Consider the following 22,252-nt stretch of genomic DNA (forward strand, 5'->3'; position numbering starts at 1 on the left):
CTGACTGCGTTAGACTACTAATTTCAGTCACCCGCTCAATCGATCAGTCAGTCGATCAGTGGTGTTTACTGAGTACTTACTGTGTGCGGAGCACTGTACTAAACACTTGGGAGAGGACAATACAACCGAGTCGGTAGCCACGGTCTCTGCTCAGAAGTAGGTTGCTGTTTATTCACCTAATCCAAGCCTACTTGCCCAAATTTTTGCTTTTCCCCAACTTGGCTCTGGGCTTGCCCAGCACCCATGGCCGGGGGGCTCTGGAAGGTCACGGGGGGTGTGGAGCGTCGCTGGGGGTCTTGTTCTTTGAGATGGGCATTTCCCATATGGCTCGCAGGAAGTTATGTCTGGTACAATGCTCTGCACATAGTAAGCGCCCAATAATTACCATTGATTGAATGAGTCTTCCTGTCCAGGGGTGCCTCTGCATGATAGGGCTTGTGTGTGAGGAACTAGAGCCACCTGCTTAATAATAATAATAACTACTATGGTATTAAGTACTTTTTATGTGCCAGACACAGTAGTAAGCACTGGGGTAGATATAAGCAAAGGGTTGGACATAGTCGCTGTCCCATGTGGGGCTCATGGTATCAATCCCCATGATGTAGATGAGGCAACTGAGGTATAGAGAAGTGAAGTGACGTGCCCAAGGTTACAGAGCAAGCAAGTGGCGGAGCTGGGATTAGAACGCATGACCTTCTGACTCCCAGGCCCGTGCTCTAGCCACTATGCCAAGCTGCTTCATCACCGCTTCCCCCTGCAGTGATGCCAAGCCCTAACCTCCCGCTCCAGTGTGTCCACTGCTCTGCCCGTCTCTGCCCCTGCCCCCGGCTTCTGCTGCCCCCTGCCCCCTCCCTGGCCCCAGAGCAGCCCCGAGGAGAGAAGGGATGGAGCTGTTAAAATACTTCTCTCTGCTGCCCGGATCATTTTTCTCCAAAAACGTTCAGGCCAGGTTTTCCTACTCCTCAAGAACCTCCTGTGGTTGCCCATCCACCTTCGCATCAAAAGAAACTCCTCACCGTTGGCTTCACAGCACTCAATCCCCTTGCCTCCACCTACTTCACCTTGCTACTCTCCTACTACATCCCAGCCGGCATACGTCGCTTCTCTAATGCTAGCTAACCTTCTCACTGCACCTCCATCTCGTTCATCTGGCCTCCAACCTCTCACCCACATCCTGCCTCTGCCCTGAAATGCCCTCCCTCTTCATACCCGATAGACAATGACTCTCCCACCCTTCAAAAGCCTTAATGAAGGCCCATCTCCTCCAAGAGGCTTTCCCTGACTAAGCCCTTCTTTCCTCTTCTCCCACTCCCTTCTGCGTCACCTTGACTTGCTCTATTTATTCATTCCCCTCCCAGCCTCACAACACTTATGTCCCTATCTGTAATGTATCTATTTATATTCATGTCTCTCTCCCCCTCTAGGCCGTAAGCTCGTGGTGGGCAGGGAATGTGACTGTTTTTTGTTCAATTGTACTCTTCTCGTGCATAGTACTGTGCTCTGCACACAGTATGCACTCAATAAATACGACTGACTGACCGACTCAAGCGTGGCAAGAGATCTTACAGAAATGGCGGTCCACAGTACACTAAGGCAGGGGAACCCAGGCAACGCGCAGAAATGGAGATCGAGACTGTGAACACCACGTGGGATAGGGACTACGTCTAGGCAGTAAAACAGACCAGTTGAAAAATGGACAGATGTCCAGCCCTAATGACCTAATGTCGTTGTTGATGGATGCGGATCTTCAGGGGAACCTCAGGGTGCTTGGGTCCCAACAAGAACATCCTGGGGGGCCCACAGAGAGGAAAAGCCCAGCTGAGATAGCGAAGAGGGGAAGGGCCAGGTTGCCATCTTTCTGGACCAAATAATAGTGGATTTATAGGATTAACTTGGTGCTCAAGGCAGTTCTGACTGTTGGGGGCTACTGTCTTGGGAAAATGATGATGCAGAAGTCAATGGTTACTCTCTCAACAATATACTGGCAGAAGTTGGCAATAACTTCTCCCCTGTGATCTTGTCATAATAGGTTCGTATGAGTGACTCCCGGAGGGACAAAGCTTTCGTCTTGGAAACAAGAATAATAACTGTGGCATTTGTTAAGCATTTACTATAGGTGCCAGACACTGAACTAAGCACTGGGGCAGGTTGTCCCACTTGGGGCTCACAGTCTTATTTTACAGATGAGGGAACTGAGAAGAAGTTAAATGACCTCCCCAAAGTCACACAACAGATAAGAACCCAGGTCTTTCTACTCTCAGGCCTGTGCTTTATCCACTAGGTCACGCTGCTTCCCTATAACAATAATAATAATAATCACTGTGGTATTTGTTAGGCACTTATCGTGAGCCAAGCTCTGTGCTAAGCCCTGTGTAGATACCAGATTTCAGCTTCAGGTCCTGAGCCTTCCGAGGTTGTTTGCAGAGGCTCAGATACACCTGAAATCCCTTGGTGAAGATTAGTATTTGGATCCCCTTTTGTTTGCCCAGAATTTAGTAGGATTGGGTGACCACTGTCTCTTCCTCTTCCACCCTCTTGTCTGACTTCCCCCGCTTCCCCGATGAGGCAAGCGGAGCCTGTGCTAGGCCACCGGGGGTGGGTCCTGGGGGCAGACGGATTAGGACAGTAATGACCAGGTCAAAACTATTTGCTCTAGAAATTTCTCACCTAGGAGATGCTGGCCAAGGGAGCTTTGAGTCGCATCTGTAACTAGGCCAGGTCTCTCTGATTAAGCTCCCGCCCAGCACCTGGCCCTGAGCTCCCCCCCACATTCCCCCTGCCCTGGGCCTGGTGTTACGTTTCCCGGGGAAGAAACAACAACAGTTTGGATAGAGGCTCGGGAAAGGGCAAAATCTGCATTGAAATTGGAGCTGGGCAGGGATGGGGAGGCAGCTTTCTGGTCTGAATTGGACTAAGCGGTCAACTCTACTTACAATTTACCAACAAGCATTTGACCCTAAATCCACCGATGGATGCCCCACAGATTTGTTCCCTTTTTTTTATGATATTTGTTAAGCGCTGACTATGTGCCAGGCACTGTACCGAGCAGTGGGGTGAGCCAATCGGGTTGGACACAGTCCATATCCCAAATGGGGCTCACAGTCTTAAGCCCAGTTTTACAAATGAGGGCACTGAGGCACAGAGAAGTGAAATGACTTGACCAAGTTCTCACGGCAGACGAGTAGCCCAACGGGGCTTAGAACCCAGGTCCTTCTGATTCCCAGTCCTGGGTTCTTTCCACTAGGCTATGTTCCTCTTTTCCCTCCCACTAAATCTCCCGCTTCCAACTGACAGTCATGCCGTACCGCTGACGTAAAATTCCCTCCCCAGCCTGAACCTGGAACTCCCTCCCACTTCCCAACCACAAACCACCATTTTTCCCAGCTCAGAGCCCTTCTAAAAAATCTCATCTCTTCCAGGAAGTCTTCAATGACTGATCTCTCATCTCCCTACCCTATTCTTCCCCTATGCACTTGAGTTTGTATCCACTAAGCCCTTAGGATCTCATAGCACTAACATCTGTTTCTTGGCAGTCGATTTCTTCCCCCTCCCTATAACTTATTTTGCCGTCTGTTTCCACGGCTAGACTATAAGCTCCTTAAGTCCAGGGATCATGTCTACTGACTGTTTTGTACTCTCCCTAATGCTCAAAACAGGACCCTGCAGGGTAAGTGCCCAATAAACACACCAATCGATCAATTAATGGTATTTATTGAGCACCTCCTGTGTGCAGACACTATACTAAGTGCTTGGGGAGCAGCATGCCTAGTGGGTAGAGCACAGGCCTGGGAGTCAGAAGGTCAGGGGTTCTAATCCCTGAACCACCACTTGTCTGCTGTGTAACCTTGGGCAAGTCACTTTACTCCTCTGTGCCTCAGTGACCTCATCCGTAAAATGGAGATTTAGACGATGAGCCCCACATGGGACGGGGACTGTGCCCAACCCGATTTGCTGGTATCCATCCCAGTGCTCCATACAGTGCCTGGCACATAGTAAGTGCTAAACAAATGCACAGTTATTATTATTATGATACCACAGAGTTTGTAGACATGTCCCCTCCCCACAATGAGCTTAGAGTCCCATAGAATGATTGATTAGCTGACCAGTCTCAGGGGGGAACTGAGCTCTCCGAATGAACAGGAGGGTGTGTGAGTGTGGTCAGGGGCTCCTGTCGCTCTCTCTGGTCAAGAACCGCTCCCCTTGCCCTCACCCCCTCCCAGTCACCTGGCCTCTGCGCCGGCAGCCTGCACAGACTTTCCATTGTCTCCCCGGCCAGTCTGTCGGCCGATAGGAATGGGCAGGCTTGTTCGTGGGGGTGGCACACAATGAAGAGGACAGTCTGAGGACCCAGGAAGGGGGCGAGTGCTGACAAAGCCCTCATTAAGAAGAGATCGGATTGGCAAGGCCAACAATGTCCCGATTCAGGGCACCAAATATCAGAGAAGGCCAGCGATGATCCTAAAATGTGATGCCACCCAGGGTCGCCGTCCCAAGGTGAACCCGGGGCACCCACCCTCTCAAGGTCAAATGCTATCTCGTGACTGCCCGAACCAGCAAGGCGGAACTCGGAAGTATGGGTGGGATACCGCCCCCGTGACCTAAACCGCAGGCGACTGTATTTGAGGAATACAGAAGGTGTCCCTCAAATTAGGTAGAGAGGGAGGGAGAAGGAGGAGATTGGATGAACTGAGGCCGGAAGCTGGAATGGCCTAGGAGCACAGGTGATGAATACCTGCGGCCTCTGACCTTTGGGTAGCGGATGGAGACTAGCAGCAGCCGGTTGCGGTCACCTCTGCCCAAAGCATGGGATGCCCACTCTGCCCGCACCAGGTGAGGAGCCGTGGGATGGCTGAGTGTCCCCCTGAATACTCTTGGGGCTGAAAGCTAGGGTGCTTCGCCACGGGTATGTAACTCATAAATGGATTCCTCCTGGGTGGGAAGCATCTGTGGGGGTGAGCTAGGTGTTTCACCATGCACGAGTAACACATATTCTTCCTGATAGGGAAGCTCTAATATCATTAAATAATCCTATTTCTCCTCAAAGTGTCCACCCGAAAGGGAGGTTCAATTAGCCACATCCAAAATAATCAAATAATTCAATTCACCTCGTGCATACAATTCAGCCTTTCCGTCCCCAGTCTCTCTCTCTTTCGCCGTGGCAATTCCCGAACAAACCCGTGCCCGTCAGCGGAGAGAAGGCCAGGGACTGGGGCCATCCAGAACCATCCTGGCCTTTCCTTCTCTCCAAACGGATGACTCCTCGACCATGTGTGTCCCAGCCAGGGAAAAAGTCCATAGGCCCTGCAGCTCATGGGGACCCCCATTCTGGGGAAGACCCCTTCTAGGGACCCTCGTGCTTTCCCAAGTGCCTAGTACAGTACTCTGTACATAGTAATTGCTCAATAAATACCACCGATCGATTGTGGGCAGGGAATGTGTCTGTTTATTGTTGTACTCTCCCAAGCACTCAGTACAGTGTACTTTCCCAAGCACTCAGTACAGTGCTCTGCATACAGTAAGCATTCACATACGATTGAATCAGTGAATGAGTTGATTGATTAGGGAAGATCCCTTCTGGGGAACCTCCATTCTGAGGAAGAGCCTTTCTGGGGACTTCCGTTCTGCCAAGTGCTTAGTATAGTGCTCTGCACATAACAAATACCACTGACTGAGAGTCAGAAAGACCTGTGTTCTAATCCAGCTCCACCCCTTGTCTACTGTGTGACTTGGGCAAATCATTTAACTTCTCCATGCCTCTGTTCCCTCATCCGAAAAATGGGGATTAAGGCTGTGAGCCCCATGTGGGACAGGGATAGTGTCCAACTTGATTAGCTTGTACCCAACCCCAGCGCTTAGAACGGTGCCTCGTATACAGTAATTGCTTAACAAATACCACACTGGAAAAAAAAAAGCCATCTCCCTGATGACCGCACCTCTGGGGTTCTTGCAGATGGTGGTTCTCATGGACCCAATGGAAGATCCAGACGACATCCTTCGAGCGAACCGTTCCCGTGAAAAATCCTACCTGTTTGACATGGCCTTTGACTTTACTGCCACCCAGGTAAGGGAGGGTCTCAGGGACTGAATCTCTGAGGGTCTCGATCTGACCCCTCTTTATTGGGCCAGCTGAGTTTCCCGTCCTGAGCCATTGTGCTAGGAGCTTGGAAATAATAATAATAATAAAAGAAGCAGCGTGGCCTAGTAGATAGAGTGTGGGCCCAGGAATCAGAAGGATCTAGGTTCTAATTCTGGCTCCGGCACCTTTCTGCGGTATGACACACTTCTGCTGCATAATTTCACTTCTCTATGCCTCAGTTCCTTCATATGTAAAAGGGGGATTAAGAGTGTGAGCCCCAAGTGGGACAGTCCAGCCCGATTAACTTGTGTCTACCTCAGGGTTTAGAACAGTGCTTGGTCCATAGTCAGCTCTTAACAAGTACCATAATAATAATAATCTAGTCTACCTCCTCCAGCCTGGACCAATTTCCATCCCCTCTTCTTTCAGCTTCCCAGAAGACAGCAGTCACGGTCTCTAGCAGTGCTTGCTGCCTTACTTTGGTGGGGAAGGGTGGGGGAAGCGGGGAGGAGGGCTGTGAATCTCTCTTCTCGGATGGAGGAGGAGATCTCTGATCTCACCTCATGCTCCTCGCCTTCCCGCTTTCCCTGCAGGAGATGGTGTACCGGGCAACGACCAAGGGCCTGATAGAAGGAGTCCTCTGTGGTTACAATGCCACCGTCTTTGCCTACGGACCCACCGGTGAGCCCTCCCGGACCTCCGCTCCCTCCCCCAGCCCTGCCCGAGGCTGGCAGGGAGACAGAGGCAGTCGGGCAATAGTATCTATTGAGAACTTACTGTGCGTGGAGCACCGTACTAAGTGCTTGGAAGACTACAATATAACAGTAAACAGGCACATTCCCTCTCCACAGTGAGCTTACAGTCTAGTCAGGGAGACAGATACTAATATCAATAAATGAATTAAAGATATGGACATAAGTCCTTTGGGCTGGGAGGAGAGACGAATAAAGGGAGCAAGTCAGGGTGAGGCAGAAGGGAATGGGAGAAGAGGAAAGGAGGGTTTAGTTAGGGAAGGCCTCTTGAAGGTGTACTTTCAATAAGGCTGTGAAGAGGGGGAGAGTAATTGTCGCATGGATGGAGAGGGAGAAAGAGAGAGACAGACAGATAGATGGGGGAGGGGAGATAGAGATCCTGGGGGAAGAGAGGAAGAATAAAAGAGACAGAGGGATAAACAGAGAGAGGAAGATGGGGGGGAGAGAGCGGGGAGAGGAAGAGGGAGAGAAAGAGAGATAATGGAAATAGAGAAGGGGAAAAGAAGAGAGAGAGGGATAAAGACAGAGAGAGGAGGAGAAGGCAACAGAAAAAGGGAGAGGGAAACAGAGAGACGGAAAAGATGAGAGAGAGAGAGGGAGAGGAAGAGAGAAACAGGGAGAGAGGGAGAAGCAGTGTTGCCTCGTGGATAGAGCCTGGGAGTCGGAGCTGGGATCGGAACCCAGGTCCTATCACTTGTCTGTTGTGTGACCTTGGGCAAATTAGTTAACATCTCTGTGCCTCAGTTCCTTCATCTGTAAAATGGGGATTAAGACTGAGAGCCCCATGTGGATCATGGACCATGTGGAGCCTGATTAGCCTGTGTCTACACCACTCCTTGACACATAGTAAACACTTCACAAATACCATTTTTGGAAAAAGGGAGACAGAGAGGGAGAGGGAGACAGAGAAAGGAGAAGAGGTGGGAAAAAGAGGAGGGAGACAGAGAGAGGGAAAGAGGTGGGAAAAAGAGAGGGAACCTCTCCCTAGCCTGGCGAGGGTGGTCCTGACCAGAGGGCAATTGGCGACTTCCCTCTTATTCTGGAGGTCTCTCTGCCACTCACAAGGACTGGGCCAGAGGAAGAGGAAGGGGAAGGGGACTCCCTGAGCGCCCCCCCCCCCGCCCCAGGAGAGATGTTGGGGCGGGGAAAGGGCAGCTCGCACAAGACGAAGCCCCTCCCCAGCCCTGGGTCTGGCCCCCACCCCCGTCCCAGCCCTCTCCTCCTCTCCCTCAGGCTGCGGGAAGACGTACACCATGCTGGGCACCGACCAGGAGCCTGGCATCTATGTCCGCACCCTCAACGACCTCTTCCACGCCATCGAGGAGACCAGCGACCATCTGGACTATGAGGTGTCCATGTCCTACCTCGAGGTGAGTCCTTGCTCACGTCCTCCCTCCGGCCTGGAACCCCTTCCTCCCTTCATTTTTTTTTTAATGGATTAAGCACTTACTCTGTGCCTGGCATTGTGCTATGGGAAGAGATGGGGGGACGTGGGGAAGGACTAGGGGAGACCAGAAGGAAGGGCTCAGTCGACTTCCTGTTTGTGGTGTCCGTTCCCACCCCGGCATTCGTTCATTCCCCTGCCGGTGCCCCGAGTTACCTCAGCGCCTCCCCAAGCCGACAGTCTCCCTGGTGACGGGGCAGGAGGGGCTGGTGACGGGCTGCCATCTGCCTGCCCGGGCTAGTGCGCCTGGGGTGAGCCTCGCAGGGAGGCCTGGAAACAGGTCAGCGGTGGCACCTGCCCCACCCCGGTGCTTCTGGCCTGGAATGCCCTCCTTCTTCAAATCCAACAGGCAATTCCTCTTTCCACTTTCAAAGCCATCTCCTCCAAGAGGCCTTTTCTGACTAGGCCCCCCTTTCCCCTTTCCTCTTCTCCCACTCCCTTCTGTATCACCCTGACATGCTCCCTTTACTCACTCCCCTCTCCCAGCCCCACAACACGTATGTCCATATCTGTCATTTATTTATATTCATGTGCATCTCCGCCTATTGTAAACTGCCAATTGTTTAGTTCAGTGCTCTGCACACATGAATGGAATGAATGCCCCAGGCATTCCGGTCACTTCTCCAGTCGGAGCCCTGACTGCCACCCACCCTTGCTTGACCGGGATCACCAGGCTTGTGACGTGTGGTTTCCTCCCCCTGCCCGGGGCTGGATCCCTTGGGGGCGGGCCGGGGGTCGTCTGCCGGGCCCACCTGTCTCCCCGCTCCATCCCTCCCCTCCTCCTCTGCCAGATCTACAATGAGGTGATCCAGGACCTGCTGAACCCCTCCGCCGGGTACCTGGATCTGCGTGAGGATGCCAAAGGTGGCGTCCAGGTGGCCGGGATCACCGAGGTGTCCACCGTCAACGCCAAGGAGGTCGGTCTCCGGCAGTCCTTCAAACCGATGGGTTGTACCCGTATCAGGGGCTGCTGAGGCTCTGAAACTGCAGACCTGAGTCAGGCCTGCCCACTGCAGAGAGGCTGGAGGGGAGAAGCTGAACTCCAGGAGCACTGAGGAGAGAAGGAGGGCACAGGGAGGCAGTCAGCTTTATCCTCCAGCACGTTGATCTCCTCAGTCAGGGACAGGAGTCAGTCTCCCCATTTTACAGAAAAGAAGCTGAAACTCAGAGAAGCTAAACGATGTGCTTAAGGTCAGTTGGGAGTCAGTGACAAGCCCAGCCTACAAGCTGACTTCCAGGATCTGGGTTTTTCCACCAGAAGGTTATTCTATCGCCCATCCCTGAAGACTGTTATCCAAACTCCTCTCAGTCTTCAATTTTCCCAGAATAAACAATCACAATTCTGTTGATCTTTCCTTCTAAATCCTGTCTGTTTTATTTTTTAATGGTATTGTTAAGTGCTTACATATTCCAGGCTCTGTACTAAGCCCTGGGTAGATACAAGCTAATCACCTTGGACCCAGTCCCTGTCCCACATGGGGCTCACATTCTTAATCCCCATTTCACGGACAAGGTAACTGAGGCGCAGAGGAGTGAAGCGATTTGTCCACAGTCACACAGCTGACAAGTGGAGGAGCCGGGATGAGGACCCAGGTCCTTCTGATTCCCACACCTGTGCTCTATCTGCTAGAACATGCTGTTTCCCAATTCCTCCTTTTTTCTCTGAGAGAAACTGGGTCCTTTCCAAGTTCCTCCCACCTTCCAATAAAGCAGAGGATCCCCTAGAGGGTCCGAACTGGGCTCGATGCCGAGGGACCCTGACTTTGACCCGGCAGGTCTGGGACCTGGTGATGTTCTCTCCCCTCCCTCCACCTTCACCCCTTGAGCTCTGGAGAGTGCAAACCTTTCGGGAGGGGGTTCCCCTTTGTACCCCAGAGCTCATGGGGGGAGAGGGGAAGAAGGGGGTCCACCCATCATTCCAAGCATGTCAATCAATGGTATTTATTAATTTGTTCATTAAACAGCTACTATGTGTCAAGCACTGTTAGAACTACTGCGGTAGATACAAGTTTATCACTTGGGATGCAGTCCCTGTCCCACATGGGGCTCGCAGTTTAAGGAGGAGGGAGTAAGATTTGATCTCCATTTTACAGTTGAGGAAACTGAGGCACAGAGAAGTTAAATGACTAGGTGACGCGGCAAGCAATTGGCAGAGCTGGGGTGAGAACCCAGGTCCTCTGATTCCCGGCTCATGCTCTTTCCACTAGGCCAGGCTGCTTATTGAGTGCTTACTATGTGCAGAGTACTTTACTGCGCGCGTGGGAGAGTACAGTACAACAGAGATAGCAGACACCTTCCCTGCCCCCAGTGAGCTTACGGCCTAGAGCACATGAGAAGCAGCGTGACCTAGGCTCTAATCCCGGCTCCACTGCTCGGGCAAGTCGCTTAACTCCTCTGGACCTCCGTTTCCTCATCCGTAAAATGGGGATGAAATGCACATCATCCCTCTGGCTTAGGACGGTGAGCCGCGTATGAGACGGGGACCAGGCCTGACCTGATTCATTCATGCATTCGATCGTATTTACTGAGCGCATCCTGTGTGCAAAGCACTCTACTAAGATATTTGGGAGAGTACAATGGAACAATAAACAGTCAACATTCCCCGCCTAAGGTGAGCTTACAGTCTAGACGGGGAGGCAGACATCAACATAATCGGGCTCTGCCATAGCAACAAACTGATCCAAGAGTTGAGCAGGGGTGAGCGTCCCTGGACAGCAAGGCTGGATTCTGGGGTGACCTCTGACAAGTCTACATTACAGACTAGATGAGCACCCTTTGCTCCATCCGCCCACTCTGGACTTGGCCAAAGAGCAGAAGACCCCTGATTATATCTCCTCCATGGGGTCTTCCCTGACTAAGCCCTCCTTTCCTCTTCTCCCGTTCCCTTTTACGTCACCCTGACTCGCTTCCTTTATTCATACCCCCATTTTTCCTACAGCACTTATGCCCAGATGTGTAATTTATTTCTTTATATTAACGTCTGTCTCCCCCTCTAGGCAGTAAGCTCATTTTGGACAGGAAATATGTCTGTTTACTGTTATATTGCACTCTCCCAAAAGCTTAGTACAGTGCTCTGTACTTCAATAAGCACTCAATAAATATGATTGACTATCAACCCCAGCGCTTAGGATATAGTGCCTGGCCCCCAGGAAGCGCTTAGCTTCGGATTGTGGCGAGTCCTGGCTGAGTACTCTGTTGCCCTGCTCAGACCATGCAGCTGCTGCTGAAGGGCAACAAGCAGAGAACCCAAGAGCCCACGGCCGCCAACCAGACGTCATCGCGCTCCCACGCGGTCCTGCAGGTCACCGTGAAGCGCAAGAGCCGGGGCCAGGGCATCCTGCACGAGGTGCGCAGGGGCCGCCTCTTCATGATCGACCTGGCCGGATCCGAGAGGGCCTCCCAGGTAACGGGGCTCTAGGGGGTGGCAGGGATTTCGGGCTCTTTGTGACTGACCTCGCCGGATCAATCCGGCTAACTCCGAGTGGCCATCCCACGCACGAGAAGCAGCATGGTCTAGTGGAAAGAGCCCGGTCTCGGGAGTCAGAAGGATCTGGGTTCTAATCCCAGGTCCCCCATTTGTCTGCTGTGCGACTTTGGGCACATCACTTCACTTTTCCTTGACTCAGTACCCTCATCTGCCAAATGGGGATTAAGAATGTGAGCCCCATGTGGGACTTGGACAGGGTCCAACATGATTAGCAGTGCTTAGTACAGTGCTCATCACATAGAAGACACAATGAGTACCATGAAAAAAGAAGAGGAGTAGAGCGTGGAGGGTATGGGTAAGGTGTCGGGGGGGGGGGGGCTTGAGGATTCATCCTTTCTCTGAGGTTGCCTTCCAGGTGGTGCCAAAGCAAATACGAAAAACAATCAGATTAGACACAACCCATTAAGTAGAAAAGTGAAGAAGCTGGGATTGGAACCCCGGTCCTCTGACTCCCAGGCCCAGGCTCTTTCTGCTAAGCATTCATTAGCCACTAATAGTCTGGCCATTCACTTACTTAGCTTGATTAAGCCCTGGGCTGTGCTGGCATGAACACAAGATAAACAATTTAGACACCATCACTGTTCCCTTCAGACACACAATCTCATGGGAAGGACAGACACACAGAAGAGATGCATAAATGAGAGACAATGGGGGCGGTAAAATACCACAAGAATCCGAAATGAAGAGCAAAATAAATAGAGAAAAAGTGCCAGGAGGGGACAGCAATAAAAATCGTCGTATTTTTTAAGTGCTTGCTATGTGCCGAGCCCTGGGGAAGGTACAATGCAATCAGATCAGATATGTCCCTGTCCCCAATAGGGTTCACAGCTTAATGGAGAGGGAGAACAGCTTTGCATCTCCATTTTCAGAAACTGAGGCCCAAAAGTTAAGTGACTTGGTCAAGGTCACACAGCAGGCAAGTGGTAGAGCCAAGGCCAGAACCCAGGTCTTCTGACTCCCAGCCTTGGGCACTTCCATTCTTCCTCCCCGCGCTGGGACTCAGTCTTTGCTGCCAAACTGCATTCCAACCCTCTCACCAACCACCCAACCAATCAATCAATGATATTTTTTGAGTGCTTATTATGTGCAGAGCACCGTAGTAAGCGCTTGGGAAAGTACAGTACAACAGAATTAGCAGACACGTTCCCTGCCCATAATGAGCTTACAGTGTAGGGGAAGGGCAGAGAGGAGAGAGACGGAGATTGAAAAGGCAAGAGGTGGGTGAAGAGGTGAGAGGGTGGGGGTGAAGTGGCAAGAGCAGGAGGAGGGAGATGGAAGAAAAGGGCTAATCCCCTCCCCATGAATTCATTCACTCAATCACATTTACTAAGCATTTACTGTGTGCAGAGCCCTGTACTAAGCACTTGGGAGAGTACAATAGAACAGTAAACAGACACGTGCCCGGCCCACAACGAGCCCCCAAGAGGAAGCAGAACCAAGACTTGATTTGTGCTTCCAGAAGAGGTGGCATTTGTCCTGGATTTAACCTGGGCTACCTTTTGCCCCCTGCTCCCTTACGGGCCCATGGCTAGGATCACACTGGCCCAGTGGCCCCAAGCTCAACAGAGACTGACATTTATCTCCACCACAAACATGGAGAGCTTAGCCACCCGAATTTTGTCATTCTGGTGGGCTGATCTATGGGCCGATCCCCTGGGGGGGTCACAGGGGTGGGGCGGGGTTGCCCACCAGACCCCGTCTCTCCCTCCGGCAGACGCAGAACCGCGGCCAGCGGATGAAGGAGGGAGCCCACATCAACCGCTCCCTCCTGGCCCTGGGCAACTGCATCAACGCCCTGAGCGGCCAAGGGGGCAACAAATACGTCAACTACCGGGACAGCAAGCTGACCCGCCTCCTCAAGGTAACGGAGAAGGCGCCAGCCTGGGATGGGGGCAGCATGGTGGGGGGGAGGGGTGAAGGAGAGCTCAGCTAGCCCAAGCGCTCTGGGATGGCCCTAGGAAAGTGGCATTTACGTCCAAGGGTTTCATCGGCTGATCGATTCTCTGCTGTGGGAGCCCGGGAGGGAAGCCGGGCCCGACCCAGAGAGGATCCTGTGTCTGGGATGCAGGAGGGGTCCGAGAAAGGAGCAGAGGGGGAAGGACGAGATGGAGGCCAAACAGAGAGAAGGGCTTTCAAAGCCAGAGAGCTAAAGAGAGAAAGCCCAGTCGATCCACCAGATGCCAGGCACGGGAGGAGGAATAATAATAATAATTTCACTGTCAGCAGGGAATGTTTCTGTTATATTGTTGCACTGTACTTTCCCAAGTGCTCAGTACAGTGCTCTGTATATAGTCAGCACTTGATAAATATGATTGATTGATTATTGCGGTATTTAAGTTCGTGCACGGAGAATATGTCTACCCACTCTGCTGTACTCCCTCAAGCGCTTAGTGACATGATGATGTTTGTTAAGCTCTTACTAACTGGGGTAGATACGGGATCATCAAGTTGGACACAGTCCCTGTCCCACACGAGGCTCACAGTCTAAGAGGGAGAGAGAGCAGGTTTTAAATCCCCATTGTATGGCTCAACAAACTGAGGCCCAGAGAAGTGAAGTGACCTACTCAAGGTCCCACAGCAGACAAGCAGCCGAGCAGGGATTGGAATCCAAACCTTCTGACTCCCAGCCCCGTCCTCTTTCCGCTAGTCCTACCGTGGGGAAACTGAGGTCCAGCGATGGAGCGGTCTGGGCCTCTGAGCATGAGTTGGGCAGGTGGGACTGGCCCTAATGATGAGATGGGGTAGGATCCCTGGATCCCAGCCCACCCGTGCCACCCCCCGCCCCCTCCCAGGACTCCTTAGGGGGGAACAGCCGCACGGTCATGATCGCCCACATCAGCCCTGCCAGCGGGGCCTTCGAAGAATCCCGCCACACCCTCACCTATGCCGGCCGGGCCAAGAACATCAAGACCAGGGTGAGGGACGCAAGCCCAGCGCGCCCCCAGACCCTCGACTCCTGCCCCCCTGCCCCTGCCCCCTGCCTTCAGCTGCTCCAGAATAACCCCCTGCCCTCATAGAGCCCCGCTTTGGGGTTCTGCAAGGCTGAGACCCCCGCCCCTCCGAGAACCCTCTGTCTTCCATCTTACCGCTCTGCCGTCCATTCCCCTGCCCTCCACCATTACCCTTTGCCCTCTGCCCTCCATTTCCGCCCTCCACTCCCACCCTCCGTTCTCCCCTCAGGTGAACCAGAACCTGCTGAGCGTCTCCTACCACATGGCCCAGTACACTGGCCTCGTCGCTGACCTGCGCGCCGAGATCCAGAGGCTCAAGGGCAAGATCGACAGCCAGAATGGACGAGGCCGGGGCCGGCCCGAGCCCGGAGACATCCGCCAGATACAAGGTGGGGGGTCCTGAGGGACCCAGAGTCATTGACGGGGAGGAGGAGACAGTGGGCTGGACCCTAGCCCAGCCTTCTTGCTCAGACCTGGGAGAGGCCATAGGGAGGTAAAACTTGGGCTCCTTAGAGAAGACAGGACTGACTCCATTCTGCTGGGATTTGGGGCGGGGGACCGGGGCGCTTAATGGGATTTCTTAAGTGCTTACTAGGTGCCAATCACTGTATTAAACGCTGGGGTGGATCCTGGCTAATCAGGTTGCACGCAGTCCATATCCCATAAGGGGCTCACAGTCTTAATCCCCATTTGACAGATCAGGGAATTGAGGCACTGAGACGTGAAGTGACTCACCCAAGGTCACAGAGCAGACACGTGGCAGAGCCAGGCTTAGAACCCAGGTCCTCTGACTCCTAGGCCCGGGCTCTAACCACTAGACCATGCCGTTTCTCAGTTGTTGATGACTGACTGTACTTTCCCAAGTGCTTAGTGCAGTGCTCTTCACACAGTAAGCGCTCAAGAAATACGATTGAATGAATGATTGATGGATAGATTGTTTGGGGACCCCCCTCTCTCAGACTCCCTGACAGCCCCTTTTCCCCCGCTCCCCACACCTGCAAATGTGGCAGCTGAGGTCCAGATGCACAGCATCCCCTGCGGGCAGCAGGGGCAGGGCCAGATGCGGGCCCTGCTCCTCGGCGCCCTCCAGGAGCAGATGGACCTGCGCCGCCGGCTGCTGGACCTCAAGAACCAGGCCCTGGACCTCCAGGTGGACACTTCCCGCCATCTGCTGACCATCGCCGAGTAAGCGGACCCCCCCTCCTTCCTGCCCCGGACCCACCTGCTCCCTCCCCCCGGATCAACCCACCCGTCCCCTCCCCCTAGGGCGGGGCTCTGACCCCGCTGACCAGAGCCCTGACCACCCATGCTTCACCATTAGCCCCTCCCGCCCACCTAGCCCCTAACTTGGTCCCTCACTGCCCCCGAGGTCAGTGACCCCTCTGGCCAGAATCTCAGCAGCCCAATTAGCCAAAACCTCTGTGTTTCCCTGGCGCCAGAACCTCGGGTTCTCCCGTGGCCTCGGTCTCCGCGTCCCGACGGCCCGAGCGTCTGTGTCCCCCCAGCTAGAGATTCTGTGTCGCTTAACAATAATAATGATTACGGTATCTGTTAAGTACTTACTTTGTTCCGGGCACCGTACTAAGCGCCGGGGTAGATACAAGCAAATCGGGTTGGACACAGTCCCCCCGTCCCATGTGGGGCTCACGGTCTCAATCCCCATTTTACAGATGAGGGAACTGAGACCTAGAGGAAGTGAAGTGACTTGTCCAAGGTCATACAGCAGACAAGTGGCGGAGCCGGGATTAGCACCCATGACCTTCTGACTCCCGGGGCCCGTGCTCTGTCGGCTACGCCACACTGCTTCCCTTGTGTGTTCCGAGCCTCTGTGTCCCCATGGTGTGAGCCTCCGTGTTCTCCGCGGCCCGAGTCTTTGGCTCCTCCGTGGCCCGAGGGTCCCCACGGCCCAAGCCTCCCTGTCCCCGTGGTCCGAACCTCCGGGGCTCCGCGGTCCAAGCCTCTGTGTCCCTCCATGACTCGGACAGCCTCCGTGTCCCCACGGCCCGTACCTCCACGTCCCCACGGTCGGAACCTCCGGGTCCGCCCGGCCTGAGCCTCTGGGCCTGTCTCCCGGGGCAGCTGGGAGCAGGAGAAGTCACGCCGCACCCTCAAGTGGAAGGAGGAGCTGCGGAAGGAGTCAACCAGCAAGGACGACAGCGAGAAGGACTCGGACACCGGGGACGAGCAGCCGGACATCCCGGAGCCCCCGGAGGTGGCCGCGGCACGGGAGGCCGTCGCCGCCACGGTGGGAGAGCAGGAGAAGCTCCACAGGCAGAAGGTCCTGAGGAGCTCTGGGTTTGGGGGCCTGGGGGCGGGAGGGCTGGGGGTCACGGGGCCTGCGGGTGCTAGGATTGAGTGTGAGGGGGTCTGGGGGTGGGGGCAGTTGGAGGTGTGGGTCCCTGAGGGTCACGGGGTCTGGGAGCGCTAGCTCTGGGGCTGCTGGGTCTAGGATCATGGGGCCTGGGAGTGTGGGGACCTGAGGGTCACGGGGTCTGGGACCACTGGGTCTCAGGGTGTGGTCAGAGGCACTCCGGGAGGGTGGGATTTCAGCCGGACAAGGGGCGGCAGAGCCGAACGGGGGTGAAGCTCGGAGGTAGGGGAGGCTGTGGGTGGCGGGGCGAAGCGGGGGTGCCCTCCCCCGTTGAAGGGCCTCGGGTCCTCAGGTGGAGCTGGAGCAGGTGACCCGGGAATGCCGGCAGCGGGCGCGGGGGCTGGAGGAGACCCTGGCCCGGCGCGTGGGCTCGGAGGAGCAGCGGGAGGCCCTCAGCCTGCTGTGCCGCCTGCACGAGCTGGAGGTGGAGAACATCGAGGCCCAGGGGCACAGCCTGCTCCGCCCCGTCACCCTGGGCCCCCGCGGGGCCGACCCGGCCCGCCTCGACCAGCACCGCCGCCTCTGTGACCGGCTCATCCGGGGTCAGCGCCGGGTCATCCACGGTGCGAGACAACCCCCCTCCACCCCCTCCGGAACCCCGGGGCCACCCGGCTCCCGGGCACTCCCGGCCCTTCCGTGTCCTGAGCACCTTGATGGTTCTCCGGCTGGGCTCGCCCCAGCTGGGCAAGATCTCCTGCTTTCACATCCAGGCCCTATCTGCCTTCCCTGCCCCGGCCCCGCCCCTCCCCTTACATCCCTCACCCCCTGCCACCCTCACCCCCAGCTGGCTCCCATCCTCAGGCCAGGCTCCGTAACCTGCTCCAATGCCTGCTCCATCAAGTTCCAGCACCCCAGGCGCGGATGTCTCTTGCGTATTCTCACCATCTCCGATCCCGCAGATCAGTGGGGCGGCATAGACATGTTAGGCCGCCCCTTCTCTCTCTCTCTCTTTTCATTTTTCCCTCTCTCCACCTATCCATCTTTCCCTGTCTTTCTCTCTCATTCTGTGCCCTCTCTCCCTCTTTTTTCCTCTTTCCCTCTCCCTCTCTTGTTCTCTCCTTCTCCCTCTCCGCCCCTTTACATCTTTCCCCATCTCTCTCTCATTCCGTCTTTCTCTCTGCCTCTGTAGCTCTCTACTCTCTGTCTGCCCTCCATCTTTCCCTCCTTTCCTAGCTCTCCTCTCGCTCTTCCCTCTCTCTCCCCCTTTTCCTCTCCTCCCTCTCTCTCTTCCCCGCTGACCCGCTCTTGCACTCTCCTTCTCTCTCCCCCTTTATTTCTCCCCCTCTCTCTGATGCTCTCTTGCTCTCTCCCTCTCTCTCCCCCCATCTCTGTGTGTCTCTCTCTGTGTCTCACCACAAGGCTGCCTCTTGCCCTCTGTGTTGTCTCCTCGCCAGCAGACCATAGGCTGAAGGTTCCAGGGCCCCTGGAGGAGCTGTTTGGGGTCTACCTGAAGGAGCAGCAGGAAGACCACAGCCTGGAGCCCATCGCCGTCCCACACCAAGGGGCAGCCAAGAATCTGCAGGTGCGGGGGGAGCGGGACAGAGATGCCAGGAGACCCTTGGCATTAAAGGTTGGGAGGTGGGTATTCCGGGGGGCAGTCATGGGGGAGGGAGGCTGGCTCCAAACCCTCAGTGGGGAATCTCCTGCTATGCTTGTCTCTAGACTTTGAGCTCGTTGTGGGCCGGGAATGTGTCTGCTTATTGTTCTACTGTAGTCTCCCAACCGCTTAGTACAGTGCCGTGTGCACACAGTAAGCTCTCGATAAATGCGATTGAATCGAATGAGGGAATGCCCCCCTCACCGCCCCCACTGCCGGTTCCGCTCCCAGATCAGCGCCCCGGCCAGGCCGGGCCGGGACACGGGGGAGAACCCCCTGCCCATCGACTCCAACCAGGAGACCGTCAAGAACCTGCAGCGTCCGCCCCAGCGAACACCCCCCCCGGGCTGGCCGGGGAAGACCCTCCCGCCGCTCTGCCCGGAGGCCGAGAGGTGAGACCTGGGCCGGGGTCACCCCCGGGCGCCGTGGGAGCTCGCGGGTCCCGTGGGCCAACGGGAGAGTCCATGCAGGAACCGGGTTTTCCCGGGTTTGGGGCGGGGCCCCAGGGGGCATCTGCCTAACGTGGCACCCAGATGCCCCTTCCCACCCCTCAGCGAGGGAACCCGGGTGTTCAAGGCCAGCCCCCGAGCCTGGCAGACCAAGGGCTCGGCGGTGATGACCCCACCCCCGATCCGCGTCAACGGCCTGGTGGTCCAGGAGGTGAGTTTGGGGGCCCCTGCCTTACCGAGCCTCGCTCTGAGCTGGCCGGCAACCGGGGGTTTAGGAGGAGGGGAGGGGGATGGGCTAATGGTCAGTCCCCAGGCCAGTCACAGGTGCCAGGGTGTTTAGGGTGGTGGCCACTGACGCAGGAGACTTCCCGGGGTAGCGGGGAGCTTTCTCATGGGGACCTTGGATCTGTTGTAGGGAATGGAGTAAGCTCGTTGTGGACAGGGAATGTATCTGTTTTATTGTTATACTCTCCCAAGTACTTAGTACAGTGCAGTGTCCTGTACGCAGAAAGTACTCAATGCTTAGAAGAGTGCTTTGCACATAGTAAGCACTTAACATATACCTTCATTATTATTAAATGCAACTGAATGAATGAATGGAGTGGGTTAGGAGACACAGGCCTAGAGGAAAAAGCCCGGGACCTGGGTTCTAATTCCTACTCTGCCACTTGTCTGCCGAGAGACCTGAGACAAGTCACTGCCCTATTCTTTGCCTCAGTTTCTTCGTCTGCCAAATGGGGGTTCCTTCCCTGTTCTCTCTCCCCCTTAGCCCCGTATGGGACAAGGTTCTTACATCTATTCCAGCATTCAGCACAGAGCTTGGTCCATAATAACTGCCTAATACATGCTCCTATCTTCATTACTGAACCAAGCCCCTATCTTCCCTCCCTTCTCCCGTTATTCATCCTGTTTTCTCCCTCTCCCCTGGGGCAGGGGCCTCCCCACGACGCCCCGAGTAACCAAGGCTGCTCCTCCCCCGACAGCAGCGAGACCTCCGAGATCCCCCGGCCCTGGAAAGGTAAGTCGCTTCCCCTCTTGGCCGGCGACCAGCCCTTTCCTTTTGAGGGGCTCCCAAGCACACTGTCTCATCCCTCTCCACACACCCTGCCAGGTCCATCAGGAAACTGGGATTTCCTCCATGGGATCGGGGCGGGGGGAGGGAACTGAGGTTCAGAGGACCGACACATCGATGATGGAGCCGGGTTCCGGCTCCCCGATTTACTGTCTCATTCCAGCCGTCAATGTGGGTGTGTCTGTGTCCTCCGTAGGAGAAGGGGTCTTTGAGGGCAGGGGACACTTCACTTTGCTATTCTGGACTTTCTAAGTGTCCACTACAGTGCCCTACACCCAAGTGGAGCTCAGTTAATGCCGCCTCTCCTACTATAGTTACTGCCGTTACATCCGAGGAAGGACAGACCCTGGGACGGGAATCGTGGGTGTCCTCGATGGATGTTAGATTTTTACTTTGTCCCCCTTCCCGATCCTCTCCCCCATCCCCTTTCTCCCCCACCGATCCTTTCTCTCCCTAACCCACCTCCTCTCTCTGCCCGGCCCCGCTCCCCCACAGAGAGGGAGGAGGTACTGGCGGGCACCAAGAACATCGCGGTCAAGGCGGCCCGTCAGCGGTCCCGGGCTCTGGGTGAGGGGCGGTGGCGGCCACGGCAGCAACAGCTCTTGGCTCCTCCCCGCCCCCCAACGGAGCGCAGCACGTTGTCCCTGCACTCCCTGAGCGAGGCCGAAGACCCCCCGGGTCCCGGAGCGCCTCCGGCCGGCCGGCGGCCCCCCAGCCCGGCCCTACAACACGCAGCTAGCGAGGACAACCTGTCCAGCAGCCCCGGCGACGGCCCGTCCCGGGCCCCGTGGCTCCGAGGCCAGGGCCCGGGCCACCGGCGGGAGGAGTCGCTGGAGGCCAAGAGGAGGAAGCGGAAGTCCTGGTCCTTCGAGGTCACTGGCCAGGGAGTGCGGGTGGGTAACCGACAATAGTACACATATGTGTCCAGCGCTGCGTTAAGCCCTGGGGTAGGCATAACAATAATAACTGTGGTATTTGTTAAGCGCTTACTATGTGCCAGGCACTATTCTAAGCGCTGGGATAGATACAAGATCATCAGGTGGGACACAGTCCCTATCCCACATAGGGGTCCCGGTCTCGAACCCCATTTTACAGAAGAGGTAACTGAGGGCCGGAGAAGTGAAGTGTCTTGCCCGAGGTCACCCAGCAGACAAGTAGAGGAGCCGGGATTAGAACCCAGGTCCTTCTGACTCCCGGGCCCTCACTCTATCCACTAGGCCAGGCTGTTTCTCTGAATGGAATCAGATTGGGCACAGTCCCTATCCCACGTGGAGCTCACAATCTAAGGGGGAGGGACAACAGACATTTTAATCTCCATTTGAGGAGACTGAGGCACAGGATCTGAAGTGACTAACCCAAGGTCATGCAGCATTAGCGGAAGAGCCAGGATTAGAACCCAGATTCCCTGACTCCTAGGCCTGTGTTCTTTCCACTAACCCTGCTCCTCTTTCTGGGGAGAAGCCGGAGGCAGGGAGAGAAGAAGCCGGGTGGAGGTTGAGAGAGAAGAGGGAGGGGTCTTGGAAAACAGATAATGGATCTGAAGCCAAAGGGAGAGTGGGGCAGGGGCACTCTGCCCTCCAGGGCCCCCCCAACGCTATCTCTCGGTGACCCCAGGAAGGAGGGTGAGGGTGCACAAGAGGTCAAAGTAGGGACTTCTTCCCCGAGTCTCTATGCCTGCTTCTCACCGCACCAAACTTTTGCCATCCACTCATACTTGAGCGCCAAGCTGAGAATCTGACGTTACAGCCACCATTTTGAATGTGGAGTGGCCAGAGGCCACTGGCTCTGTCCCTCTGGGGAAGGAACACCTTTTGGGCACCCCATCCCTCGCCCTCACCCCACCATTTCCTTTCTCTCCACTTAGCTCTCTCGCCCCAAGAACCAGCCGCCGGGCTCCCAACCCGTGGAAAGCCCCTCGGACCCCATGCTGCCAGGGGGTGGACAGGCAGCCCCCAGCACCCGAGCCCCGGGCAAGGTCGCCTTGCCCCTGACCAAAGTCCGGCTCCCCCAGAGTCAGGCCACAGGTCAGTGCCATCCGGGGGAGGGATGGGAT

At 55.4% G+C, this 22,252-nt stretch overlaps 1 protein-coding gene across 2 annotated transcripts in view; it reads left to right on the forward strand.

The window, feature by feature from the left end:
• The window catches only part of KIF19 (kinesin family member 19), a 31,928-nt gene that overhangs the window by 8,513 nt on the left and 1,163 nt on the right, over positions 1-22,252 (forward strand). Inside the window, exons 3-19 of one of the 2 annotated variants that reach the window (XM_029080005.1) lie at positions 5,951-6,061; positions 6,670-6,757; positions 8,062-8,198; positions 9,064-9,189; positions 11,481-11,675; positions 13,474-13,620; positions 14,552-14,674; positions 14,940-15,099; positions 15,721-15,895; positions 16,790-16,988; positions 17,374-17,644; positions 18,476-18,603; positions 18,910-19,070; positions 19,233-19,338; positions 20,061-20,145; positions 20,695-21,092; positions 22,064-22,223. In XM_029080005.1, coding sequence (XP_028935838.1) covers positions 5,951-6,061; positions 6,670-6,757; positions 8,062-8,198; positions 9,064-9,189; positions 11,481-11,675; positions 13,474-13,620; positions 14,552-14,674; positions 14,940-15,099; positions 15,721-15,895; positions 16,790-16,988; positions 17,374-17,644; positions 18,476-18,603; positions 18,910-19,070; positions 19,233-19,338; positions 20,061-20,145; positions 20,695-21,092; positions 22,064-22,223 — 2,770 coding nt within the window. The remainder of the gene's footprint in view (positions 1-5,950; positions 6,062-6,669; positions 6,758-8,061; positions 8,199-9,063; positions 9,190-11,480; positions 11,676-13,473; positions 13,621-14,551; positions 14,675-14,939; positions 15,100-15,720; positions 15,896-16,789; positions 16,989-17,373; positions 17,645-18,475; positions 18,604-18,909; positions 19,071-19,232; positions 19,339-20,060; positions 20,146-20,694; positions 21,093-22,063; positions 22,224-22,252) is intronic. The other variant, XM_029080006.1, reaches the window with a different exon arrangement.

The sequence above is a fragment of the Ornithorhynchus anatinus genome, chromosome 15 (genome assembly GCF_004115215.2).
Source record: "Ornithorhynchus anatinus isolate Pmale09 chromosome 15, mOrnAna1.pri.v4, whole genome shotgun sequence".
Taxonomy (NCBI): domain Eukaryota; kingdom Metazoa; phylum Chordata; class Mammalia; order Monotremata; family Ornithorhynchidae; genus Ornithorhynchus; species Ornithorhynchus anatinus.